This window comes from Heterodontus francisci, chromosome X, assembly GCF_036365525.1.
Source record: "Heterodontus francisci isolate sHetFra1 chromosome X, sHetFra1.hap1, whole genome shotgun sequence".
NCBI lineage: Eukaryota > Metazoa > Chordata > Chondrichthyes > Heterodontiformes > Heterodontidae > Heterodontus > Heterodontus francisci.
In genome coordinates this window covers 16,138,897-16,152,058 of record NC_090421.1, presented here as the reverse complement: position 1 = coordinate 16,152,058, position 13,162 = coordinate 16,138,897, and the positions used below count along the sequence as shown (strand labels likewise).

Sequence of the window (13,162 nt, the reverse complement as noted above, 5' to 3'; positions counted from 1 at the left end):
GCTGGCTATCTTTAATTAACTCAAACCTCTTCAAGTGCCTGTTGATTTTTTTTCTGATTATTGTTTCTGAAACCTTATCCACCACTGATGTTAAAGTGACCAGCCTGTAGTTACAAGGAATGTCCTTATACCTTTTCTTGAATAAGGGTGTCACATTTGCCACTCTCCAATCCTCTGCCACCTCTCCTGTATCTTTGGGAAAATTGAAAAATTATGGCAAACCCTTCCACTGTCTCCACTCCCACTTCCTTTCGCAACCTGGGATGCAGGCCATCCGGACCAGGTGACTTATCCACTCTAAGCATAACCAGCCTTTTCAGTACATCCTTTCTATTAATTTTCACCCCATCCATTACCTCTACCATGTCTGCTTCAACCAATATTGTATCATCATCCTTTTCCTTAGTAAACACCGATACAAGGTACTCATTGAGTATTCTAGTCTTGTCCTGTGCCTCTCAGCATACATTACCCTCTTTGTCCCCAGTAGGTCCCACTCTCCTCTTACTACCTGCTTACTATTTACATGCCAGATGATGATTTTTGGATTCCCTTTATGTTGACTGCCATTCTATTCTCAAATTCTCTCTTTGCCAGTCCTATTTTCTTCTTCACTTTCCCTCTCAACTTATTGTATTTGGCCTGGTTCTCACTTGAAGAATTCTCCTGACATGCATCATATACCCTCTTTTTTGTTTCATCATATTTTCTATCTCTTTCGTCATCCAAGGAGCCCTGGCTTTGGTTCCCTTACCTTTCACCCTTGTTGAAATGTACCTAGCCTGTACCTGAAACATCTCCTCCTTAAAGATCACCCATTGGTCTGTTACATTCTTTTCTGTCAGTCTTTGGTTCCATTTTACCCTGGCTCAATACCCTCTCATCCCATTGAAGTTAGCCCTCTTCCAATTTAGAAATTCTACTTTAGATTGTTCCTTGTTCTTCTCCATTACTAATCTAAACCTTATGATATGATCACTGTTACCCAATTGCTCCCCTATTGACACTTGGTCCACCTCATTCCCCAGCACCAGATCCAGCAATGTCTCCTTCCTAGTTGGACCGAAAACATACTGATCAAGGAAGTTCTCCTGAATACATTTCAGAAATTCCTTCCCCTCCTTATCCTTTATTCTAAAATTATCCCAATCGATATTTGGATAATTAAAGTCCCTCTTTATCACCACTCTATAGTTCTTGCACATCTCTTTGATTTCCCTGCATATTTGCTCCTCTATCTCCCTTACTATTTGGAGGCCTATAGAATACCCCCAGCAGCATCATACCCTTTTTGCTTCTCAACTCTAACCAAATGCCCCCTCAAGGACATCCTCTCTTTCTAACACTACAATGTCTTCCCTAATCAGTACTGCCACCCCAGCTCCCTTTCTCCCTTCTATATCTTTTCTGAACACTTTCTATCCATGCATATTAAGTACATATAAATGGGCATTTTCAAGTTGGCAGGCTGTGACTAGTGGTGTGCTGCAAGGATCAGTGCTGGGGCCTCAACTATTTACAATTTAAATTAATGACTTAAACAAAGAGACTGAGAGTAATGTATCTAAGTTTACTGGTGATACAAATCTAGGTGGGAATGTAAACTGTGAGGAGGACACAAAGAGGCTGCAAAAAGATATCGACAGGTTAAATGAATGGGCAACAAGGTGGCAGATGGAGTATAATGTGGGAAAGTGTGAAATTATTCATTTTGGTAATAAGAATAGAAAAGCAGAATGTTTTTTAAAAGGCGTGAAACTTCTAAATTTTGATGTTCAGACAAACTTGGGTGTACTTGTACAAGGAACACAGAAAGTTAGCATGCAGGTACAGCAAGCAATCAGGAAAGCAAATGGCATGTTGGTCTTTATTGCAAGGGAATTGGAGTACAAGAAGAAGGAAGTCTTCCTCCAGTTGTACAAGGCTTTGGTGAGACTACACCTGGAGTATTCAGTGCAGTTTTGGTCTGCATATTTAATGAAGGATATACTTGCCTTGGAGGCGGTACAGCGAAGATTCACTGGATTAATTCCTGGGATAAGAGGGTTGTCCTCTTTTGAGAGGCTGAGTAAATTGCACAGTAAAATGCACAAACTCTGGTGTTTAGAAGAATGAGAGGCGATCTCATTGAAACATACAAGATACTGAAGGGGCTTGACAGGGTAGATACAGAGAGGTTGTTTCCCCTGTCTGGTGAATTTAGAACATGGGGACACAGTCTCAGGATAAGGGGAGGATCATTCAGGACTGAGATGAGGAGAAATTTCTTCACTCAGAGTGTTGTGAATCTTTGGAATTCTCTACCCCAGAGGGTTGTGAATGTTCCATCATTGAATATATTTAAGGCTGAGATAGATAGATTTTTGGTCTGTCAGAGAATTAAGGGATATGGAGAGCAGGCGGGAAAGTGGAATCGAAGCAGAAGACCAGACATGATCGTATTGAATGACGGAGCAGGCTCGAGGGGCTGAATGGTCTACTCCTGCTCCTATTTCTTATGTTCTTATGTTCTTATGTTCAAGGAGCATGGTTAGATATGTGGAGTTGGGCATGAAATGGTGGAATCGATTTGTTGCATTCAATCAGGTTGAGAAAGCTGGTTTATGGTGGGGGTGTCTGTGATGGGATCGGGGTGAGGCCTGTGCTTGGATCTGTTTTGGGTTCGGTGGTGGTGACTAGAGTGAGCTTGGCAATTGGGCGCTGTGATTCATTGATCCTGCAGCCAGAGATTCTCACTGGTGAAGTGATATTTTCCATTGTTCATTTTTTTCAGGCTGAGTGAAGGTGCCAGATGGGGATTAACTGAACTTCAGATCCTGCAAACAGATTAACCAATGAGGCCAGCAACCGAGCTCCTTGATAATGCAGAAATCAAGTGGCAGCAAGCTGAAAAAATAAAGTCCTCATCCAAATTTTAAAGCCAGACATTAGAAACATGCAGTGACAGGATCAACTGACTGCAACACAGGGAACTAACATTTCATGTTGTATGCTTTTATAGTGGAATCTCGATGGGAACCGTATAGGAACTTCAGGAATTCAGGTTAAAGGGCAAATTGGGTCAAACGCCTTTCAATGGCAAGATGGCAAACAGAATGAAGCTGGATTGGCCTGGAGAATTGAAGCACGTGGTTGGGAGAGAAAACCTCTCCTGTTCGGCAGAGGCAGAGAATCCAATCAAAAATCTTTCAGATATTCAAATTTTGTGTAGCCATTAAGAGATTATTTGGATCAGGACTGCTCTATCTGTTCGAGATTTCTGAAATAATAGAGAAGGGGGAAAAGAGCAGGGAAAGGTTTTGAGGGCATCGCAATGAAAGTGCAGGAAAGCCTGTGAGACTGATCCCAGGGCAGTGGGTGGCACTTGGCATCGAGTCCCCCACATCCAGCCATTCTGCAGCTTCTCCCCAGCAGAGGCCAAAATGATTGAACTAATCCTGATCCTGGCTCAGCGATGCATCCTTGTAGTCGGGAGATTTCCCAATCCATCACACTTCCACCAGCAGGGGGTCATGTCCACTCCCCACTCTAATCCTGATCAGATGAGTCAAATCCTGCTGTTCATCACACCAAGTTCTACTCTCCACCCTCAAACAGATTGTCAACCTGATATGGGTGACGTATATTTAATGTCCAGAGCCTGGGCCTTTCTTCATCTCTTTAACCTGCTTTCAGTAAATTGTCCTCTCCCCCTTTTCCCTCCACTCTTTGTCCAGTTTATTTCTTTCCCTATTCCCATTTTAACATCTCAAATCACCCATTTTGACAGTGGTTTGGCTCGATTCCATTTCGTATTTTGTGCAGCTAACCCATATATCTAACATAATGCTGCAAATATTTTCCTTGAACTGTGATATTCCACAGTAACAAAGCCTGGCTCCCATCCATCACCTAAGATGAGCAATTAAAGATGTTCTTACTTGTCATTGAAGTATTTGCTCCTGGCAGCTGCGTGGATGGTGGCTGGAATCAATGGGAATCCTGAAAACAGAGAAATACAGTGTCAATCCCCCCATCAGAGAAATCTACAACGTAACGCTGGCATGACACAATTTCCCACCAGCTAAAGGACCAGAGCAGCAATGAAATGGAGGAAGTGGTGAGGAGATTTCTACAAAGTGGAAGAAAGGAGAGAAACCACAGATGGCTGTGAAAAGAAGAATGACGACCCTCCATTTCACCGATGCTTTGATGTGAATCTGGATGTTGTAAGGATCAGAAGGAAGGTGCAGTTTCCCAGGAGTGGTCACCATGAAGGAAGCCTGGTTGGAGGTGGCAGAAGTGAGCAGCAGGAGGGTGACCATGAGGCCCTGAATACGGTTCCGGCAAACGATTCAATGACCTGACGAGGTCAGGAAAGGTCAGCAGATGGCTCTAGGCATCCAAATGCTGCAGTGCAGCTCCTCTTACTCAGTGTTGTCAGTCTTACTCCTCACCCCCATATCACTTTCATCAGCACTCACCAGATGGGTTTGATACACCTTCTCTCATCCGCAGTCCTTTAACCTGCTCAATTCCCACTTGCTCCCTCCACTCCTGCCAGTAACCTCAATCCTCATTGGACCTCATTCACCTCCACTCACTCTCACTACACATCCTAAGAGAGCACTGTGCCCAGCTTCCTCAAAGGCATGCCATTCCTACACCTTTTGCCCCTTCCAGATTCACATCTTCACCATATGCACTGTATCCATCAGAGGCGCACATTCCTCAAAGGTCTGTCATACCCCACCTTGCAAGGGAAGAGAGCGCAGAATGCCAGGGAGGAGGTAAAGACCAGAGGAGGACCGCAGGAGATTGTTGAAGTTTCTCTGGAGGAGGTGGCACTCAGCATCAGCGAGATCTCAAGCAGCTTGAGCATTGGTGATGGTGAGGCTAGCGGTCCAGCGCAGGGTGACTACTTTCAGCTTTCAGGCCCTCATCAGCCACAATCTACCCTGACTCTCAGTGAGCCTTAGAGCATCAACAACTTTGATCAGGTGTTTCGGTGCATTATCAACATTTATAAAGTTCCAGCTATTATCCTTTCTTTATCTCTTCCAGGGCAACCACATGAAGAGCATGAGCATTTGCCCAGAGAGGACAAAGACTCCTCAGAGGAGTGGATACCTTCTGAGGATGCCCCATCACAAGATACAGTGTAGCAAGCAACAGCTCAGACACCAGCACCTCGGCTGGGCCTCTTCGTCAGGTAGGTGGCATTGCACTTGGCAATTCTCATGGTCCAAGTGAGCAGGAGAAGAGAACGGTGGAAGGGACAGCTGATGAGATTATGAGCCAGAGGGTGCCGTCCTCTCCAAGCTCTGCTGATCAGGACAGAGATGCCGAACCTTGGGGCACGCAGTGAAAAGGAGGCTGCAGGCACAGCAGAAGCTGCCTGAGGTATTGGCAGGCCTGCCAGGCACACTCTCCATAGTGGAAAGAGAGGATGGAGGAGTCCAACTCAAACATGCATGAGGCAATGTCTTGACTTCCTGCACTCTGCAATCCCCATGGAGCGTGTGGCGAGCTCTCTGGTAATTGTAGCAGGAAGCTCACAGGAGTCGATGCAGAAAGCTGTTGTGCTGACTCTGGCCATGAGCATCTGTACTGGATTCGACAAGCTGGTAGACAGATTAGATCAGGGCCTCCAGGGCATCACTGATCTCCTCCATTCTGGTCTCCCTCAGACAGGTAGGACTGATGTCCCACTGCCCCAGGGGAGAGGATGGCAAAACAGGCAAGACAAGTGCAGACCTTTCTCAGAACATCTGCATGTCTCACCCATTGCCATCCCCTCAACCAATGGTGCCTCCACTCCAGCTGGCCTACACTGTCCCTGCACAAGTGCAGGAGCCAATCAGTGACAGGGCCCTCATGGACTCCAAAACCCAGTGGTGGTCAGCCAAGAAGTCCTAATGACACTGAGAAAAGTACAGAACAGCCTGCCACTACTTCTGCTGAAGCCACCGGGAGAGCACCATGTACAAATGTTAGCAATAGAAAGAGAAAAACACTTTACAGCCTTCCAGACTCAACAGCAAGTTTAACAATTTCAGACCGAAACCTCTGCCCCCATTTATATGGTACACACTGCTGCCACTGTGCGAGAGAGTGAATGTTGAAGGTGGTGGATGGTCCAATCAAGCAGGCTGCTTTGTCCTGGATGGTGTCGAGCTTCTTGAGTGTTGTTGAAGAGTATTCCATCACACTCCTGACTTGTGCCTTGTAGATGATGGACAGGCTTTGGGGAGTCAGGAGGTGAGTTACTCGCCGCAGGATTCCGAGCTTCTGACCTGCTCTTGTAGCGACGGTATTTATATGGCTACTCCAGTTCAGTTTCTGGTCAATGGTAACCCCCAGGATGTTGATTGTGGGGGATTCAGTGATGGTAATGCCATTAAATGGCAAGGGGAGATGGTTAGATTCTCTTTTATTGGAGATGGTCATTGCCTGGCACTTGTGTGGCATGAATGTTATTTGCTACTTAACAGTCCAATGCTGGATATTGTCCAGGTCTTGCTGCATTTCTACATGGACTGCTTCAGTATCTGAGGAGTCGTGAATGGTGCTGAACATTGTGCAATCATCAGCGAACATCCCCACTTCTGACCTTATGATTGAAGGAAGGTCATTGATGAAGCAGCTGAAGATGATTTGGCCTAGGACACTACTCTGAAGAACTCCTGCAGTGATGTCCTGGGGCTCAGATGATTGACCTCCAACAACCACAACCATCTCCCTTTGCGCTAGGTATGACTCCAACCAGCGCAGAGTTTTCCCCCTGATTCCCATTGACTTCAGATTGGCTAGGAGTGTGATGGAATACTCTCCACCTGCCTGGATGGGTGCAGCTCCAACAACACTTAAGAAGCTCGACACCATCCAGGAGAAAGCAGCCCACTTGATTGGCACCCCATCTACCACCTTCAACATTCACTCCCTTCACCACAGATGCACAGTGACAGCAGTGTGTACCATCTACAAGATGCACTGCAGCAACTCACCAAGGCTCCTTCAACAACACCTTCCAAACCCATGACCTCTACCACCTAGAAGGTCAAGGGCAGCAGATACATGGGAACACCCACCACCTGCAAGTTCCCCTCCAAGTCACACACCATCCTGACTTGCAACTAGATCACAGTTCCTTCACTGTCACTGGGTCAAAATCCTGGAACTCCCTTCCTATCAGCACTGTGGGTGTACCTACCCCACATGGACTGCAGTGGTTCAAGAAGGCAGCTCACCACTCAAGGAGAATTAGGAATGGGCAATTAATACCCACATCTCGTGAACGAATTTTTTAAAAATTTCAAGCTGATTCTGTTGATATTTGTAGCATGAACCAATTGGCTGTACACTGCTGAATGAAACAAGTTATTGCTGCATTCTTTGTTCGTTCTATTACTTTCCCAATGGACATTGCTCAGCAATGGGAGAGAGCCGGGAACTTTTACCATGTAGTGCAATTGCCAATGGTGCAAGAAGTCATTAACTGCACCTACATGTCCCTCTCCACACTTCACTTAAACACCTCAAGAGGACGGGGTTTTGCTAAATGAATGTCAAATAGGTTAATAACACCTAACATTGCATGTGAATGCTCACTATCCAGGAAGCTGGCACAGTCTTGTCATAGGAATACCAGACCACTCGAACCAGTTTGGTTCCTTATGGCCCCCATAGATACTGAGGATTACTTAAAGCCTGGCTCCCCGACCCGAACAAACCTGCCTACATGTTTCGGATTCGGGTTGGGTCGGGCATTTAAAAAAATTAAAGGACTCGGGGCCCGGGTCGGGTTCGGGTTGGCAGTGGTCGGGTCGGGCTTTAATTTTATACCCAAGCCAGGCTTTACCTCAGACCGACACCCCCTCCCCACATCATGGGCCCAGATGCAGATACAGGCCGCGCCCCATTCCCCAGGCCAAGCCCCTCACCAGGCCTTTTCAACATCCTTTCCCGCGGCTCCAGCTGAGCAGCAACAGTTGCTTCCCCGTTTCCAGATGGAAAAGGCGCTGCAGGTACTGTCAGTGTCTCACACCTGGGGGTGGGGGGGTCAGTCATGGGGAGCGGGACTGTGGGCTGTGTCAGGGCTGCTCCCAGTCTCAATGTGTCTCCGAGCCGGGAGAGCGGGAGGGGGGTCAGTAATGGGGAGCGGGACCATGAGCTAAAGCCTGGCTACCTGACCCGCACCTGACCAAAGCCGACTATGTGTCAGGTTCGGCTCGGGTCTGTACTCTGCGTCCAGCGTGCGGGTTCGGGTCTGTGCTCTGCGTCCAGCGTGCGGGTTCGGGTCTGTGCTCTGCGTCCAGCGTGCGGGTTCGGGTCTGTGCTCTGCGTCCAGCGTGCGGGTTCGGGTCTGTGCTCTGCGTCCAGCGTGCGGGTTCGGGTCTGTGCTCTGCGTCCAGCGTGCGGGTTCGGGTCTGTGCTCTGCGTCCAGCGTGCGGGTTCGGGTCTGTGCTCTGCGTCCAGCGTGCGGGTTCGGGTCTGTGCTCTGCGTCCAGCGTGCGGGTTCGGGTCTGTGCTCTGCGTCCAGTGTGCGGGTTCGGGTCTGTGCTCTGCGTCCAGCGTGCGGGTTCGGGTCTGTACTCTGCGTCCAGCGTGCGGGTTCGGGTCTGTGCTCTGCGTCCAGCGTGCGGGTTCGGGTCTGTACTCTGCGTCCAGCGTGCGGGTTCGGGTCTGTACTCTGCGTCCAGCGTGCGGGTTCGGGTCTGTGCTCTGCGTCCAGCGTGCGGGTTCGGGTCTGTGCTCTGCGTCCAGCGTGCGGGTTCGGGTCTGTACTCTGCGTCCAGCGTGCGGGTTCGGGTCTGTACTCTGTGTCCAGCGTGCGGGTTCGGGTCAGGCCGGACATTTAAAAAAATTAAAGGACTTGGGCCCGGATCGGGTTCAGGTTAGCTATTGTCGGGTCGGGCCCAGGTCGGGCTTTAATTTTATACCCGAGCCAGGCTTTAGGATTACTAACAGAATTATTATAGAGCAAACCATTGGTATTCTGAAGGCATGATTCGGGTGCCTTTTCACATCAGAAGGAGCTTTCCAAACCAGTCCCATCAGAGTGTCCTAAGTCATTGCCATTTGCTGCATGCTCCATGTTGCAATTCACAGAGGACTCTTGATGAACATCCATGAGAAGAGAGAGAAAGCTGGACCAGTTAACAGGGTGTTCTGGTAACAGACATGCCGATTCAATTACAGCCTGTCCACGAGCATCTTTTTCCCACTGCCTGATGTCTGCAGGGAGCCCTAATAAAGGACGCTTTCTCCTCACTGCAACCCTGTGCCTGGTCCTCACGTCTCCACAAAGCACAGGTCAGTCACAGACAGAGAAATAACTCTCAGCCACAACTATCATGGCATAAACGACACGCTGCTCGTGTGTTCCTTTTTCAATCCTAATCTCCTGTATCCTCAAACCCCCCCTCCACCCCACCCAACTGCCCTGGCAGCACCATGATGAATACATATCCAGCACAGCAGGCAACTCAGCTTGGCATGGCAGAGCCATCTACAACACAGGCCAAGGGTCTGTGGCAGCAGTCAAAGCTTCACTGTCAGAAGGTGCGACTGCCTCTAGGTCCTCTTCTCTCTCTGCCACGATGTTGCTGTCCCTCAGGACGTGGGAACTGTCTCACCAGGTCCCTTAGATGCCAGCATATGTTGCAGAAAGTAGCCAGAACTAGGCTGCCCTTCCAGGGGCAGAGGAGACGCAGCTGACGGCATGTCTCGCTGGGCCTCTGCTATCCTGAAACAAGGGCCACTGTAGTTCTTATAGGCCCCTGGAGAAAAGCACCAGCCATCAACCTCAGAACCTATGTTGGGGAGTGGGGACAGCCTGCATTACACATCATTCTGCCATGCCCTCCTGAGATGACTGCGTTCCAGCACAGTGGGGCACTCCCAGCAGCACAATCAGGGTCATTGTACCCAGTACCCTGTACATACACATGATATTCTACAAGCATCCTTTTAAATGCTGGACCTTTGGGACCTGAATCCTGAGGCTTCCTAAATGAAGGCAGTCCTCTCCCAACCTGCAATCAGCAACGAGTACCTCAACTTTCCCCTCTAGCTTCTCCTGGCTCCCTTGTGCTGTGTGTCACCCTGTGTCCTCCCTTCAGTCACACTGGGCAACTCCCACCTTGGGCTTGTGCTTGGGAGAGAGTGAATGATGGGCTTGCTCAAGGGTGGCTGGTTGGCCTCGAAGCAGGGCGAGGATTTGAAACATTCACGGTTGTGTTGTGATGACAGTCACCACCACCTTCATCAAGGGCAACTCGGGATGTGCAATAAATGCTGGCCTTGCAAGCGGCGCTCACAGAGTTTCCCACCCCTCCTCACCTCCCGTCTCCACCTCCCCTCCCAGGGCTGTTCTCTGGTGTTGGTTATGGGCCATTTTCTACTTTAAGCACAAAGCGAATCGAGTGAAGGCTTCTGTTTGTCATCGTGTGGTCAGGCGCCCAGGTGTGAGATAGGATTCCTGAATAGGATGTGAACTGGGGCAGAAATGAGTGAGTGTGTGTCACGGGAGGTCCACACAGCTTCTCTTCACATGAAGCTGTGAGCAAAGAAAGGAGGTGTGAAATGTCACCAAGTACCACGTCTATTTCTGGTATCTTGTAGACAGTGGTGAACAGAGAGTGGGCAAGGTGGGAGGAGATGTGAAACTGTTAAATAGTATGACTGTATCCTCCAATGTCACCTACCTGGTGAGGTCACTGAATGTCAGCCAGCACTGAATAATGATGCTGCGGTTGGCAGCGACTGCCAGGGCACTGCCTGCCACTTAGGCTTGGACTGTTGCTTGGTTGATTCCTTCCCAATTCAGCCCCAAATAACTGCTCTCTCCTTTCCCTTATTTGTGCCAACAAATTGGAGGAGTCTGGAAACTGGCGAGGGGTGGAGGGGTGCCACTGGCCCCTCAGACATGCTTTCTGCAAACCTTTCGAAATCCTTGCTCTTAGATCAGTGGTGTGCCCTCTGGAAGTGTGACACCCAGTTCAATGGTTTCCCAGCCCCCTAGAGAGGGTGCTCAGAACTGCCCTGAATATCAGAATGCAATGAAGGCAAGGAAATAGGGTGGAGTTGGAGCCGGGTTAGAGTGGGGTCATACTGATAGGTTTAATCCCCAGCTTGAGTGTTGTGCAGTACAGGAGAATTTCTTGCATTTACACACGGGGCAAGTTATACAAAGCCAGTTTACAGCACAGGAATGGGAGCAGCTCTGAGGGCCTTTTGTTATGAAGCACAGCAGCTACCAGGATCGGTCGATATGGATGGAAATGAAGACATCCTGACAGAGCTTTCTGCAGCTGGGAAATGGTTTTTGTTTTCCTTTCTGCCATTCGACCTACACTTGCTCTGACCACCTCACACAACTTGTCTTTCAATCCAGCCTTTCACATCTTCAGGACACCCTCAAACTGCTTCATAGCCAATGAAATACTTTTGAAGTGTAGATCTTTTTGCAAACATGGCAGCCAAATTGTGCACAGCAAGCTCCCACAAAAAAAGCAACAGGATAAATGACCAGCTAATCTGTTTTAGTGATGTTGGTTGAGGGATAAATATTGGCCAGGGTACCAGGGAGGACTCCCCTGCTCTTCTTCAAAAAGTGCCACGGGATCTTTTACGTCCACCCAAGAGGGCAGATAGGGCCTCAGCCGGAAGATGGCACCTCCCTTGGCACTGTCAGCCTTGATTTTTATGCTCGAGACTGTGGAGTGGGACTACATAGCACAGCCTCCTGACTCAGAGATGACAGTGCTATTGACTCAGTCACTTGAATCCCAGAATGGGGATACATGAGTGCAGGCTTGAAGCAAGATCTTGTGTTTTAATCTTAATGTACAAGTCACTAACCCCAATCCTAGCAAAGGATGTGGGTAATGCCTGTTTGTACTGTATTCCTGACAGTACCTACCCCATCCAAGTATGTAGTACCAGAATAATTGTTGCTCCTCCACAAACACAGCCACGATGATGAGAGTGTGCAGGTAGATCCCCTCACAAAGCATCCAGAAGTAATTGCATCCCATCAAGTACAAGTGAATGAAGAGTAACACCTTACAGCCAACCTGCAGACAGGACACACACAGACACATCAGAGGCAGCGGGCTGGGAAATTCAGACTGCGAACTGGCAAAGGTGGAGTGCAGCAACCAATGGCAGGGCTCTCGAAAGCCTGAAACCATTTCGAATGTGTAGAGGTCACATGCAGACAGTATAATCCTCCCTCACCTCCCACAACAATTTGATTCTCGATTGGCAGGCTCACTCGGAGGGTGGGCAAATATTCCACATGTGATTTCCAAGTGAACTATGGATCTGTTTCAACTAAACACATTTGCACATAAAAATCCTGAACAAAGAGGCCACATTATTGGACACAGGGAAAAGGTTATTGTCTAACCCTTACTCGACTTCCCCCCGAGTGTTTGATGGGACAGTGTAAACGAAGCTTTACTCTGTATCTAATCCCGTTTTTTTACATTTCTTTTTATTTTATGGGGACAGTGTAGAGGGAGCTTTACTCTGGATCTAATCCCATTTTTATTTCTTTATTTTTATTTTATGGGGACACTGTAGAGGGAGCTTTACTCTGGATCTAACCCCATTTTTTATACCCTAGGCCCCTTTTATTTTCCTTGAGGGGGCCTTTAGTCCTCAGGCCGCCTTTATATGCATTTTAAATACATAACTTTATTAAAATCAAATGAATAAAACAAAAACTCAAATTAAAATAGCATTTTCGGCATCGATGATGCTCTCAAGTCCCTGCGGTGCCCACCGGTCGTGGAAGGCCTCCAGCAAACCAGCGGACACCGCATGCTCCTTCTGCAGGGACACCTGGGCACGAACATAACCTCAGAAGAGGGGCAGGCAATCAAGGAGGATGGACCCCCCCCCACGACGGCCCGTAGCCTGGACCTGTGAATTCCCACCTTGGCCAGGCCCAGGAGCAGACCGACTAGGAGATCCTCCTCCCGGCCCACTCCCCTCCGCACCGGGTGCCCAGAGATCAGGAGCGTGGGACTGAAGTGCAGCCAAAACTTGAGGAGCAGCCCCTTTAAATACTCAAAGAGGGGCTGCAACCTCGCACACACCATATATATGTGGAACACAGACTCGTCCAGGCCGCAGAAATTACAGGCAGCCTGGGAGTCTGTGAACCTGCTTA

At 48.6% G+C, this 13,162-nt stretch overlaps 1 protein-coding gene across 4 annotated transcripts in view; it reads right to left on the bottom strand.

Annotated features, from left to right (window-relative positions):
* The window catches only part of LOC137358671 (calcitonin gene-related peptide type 1 receptor-like), a 133,572-nt gene that overhangs the window by 21,191 nt on the left and 99,219 nt on the right, over positions 1–13,162 (bottom strand). For all 4 annotated transcript variants that reach the window (XM_068024837.1, XM_068024841.1, XM_068024840.1 and 1 more), the window contains 2 exons: positions 11,906–12,059; positions 3,921–3,981 (listed from right to left, as the gene is read on the bottom strand). In XM_068024837.1, coding sequence (XP_067880938.1) covers positions 3,921–3,981; positions 11,906–12,059 — 215 coding nt within the window. The remainder of the gene's footprint in view (positions 1–3,920; positions 3,982–11,905; positions 12,060–13,162) is intronic.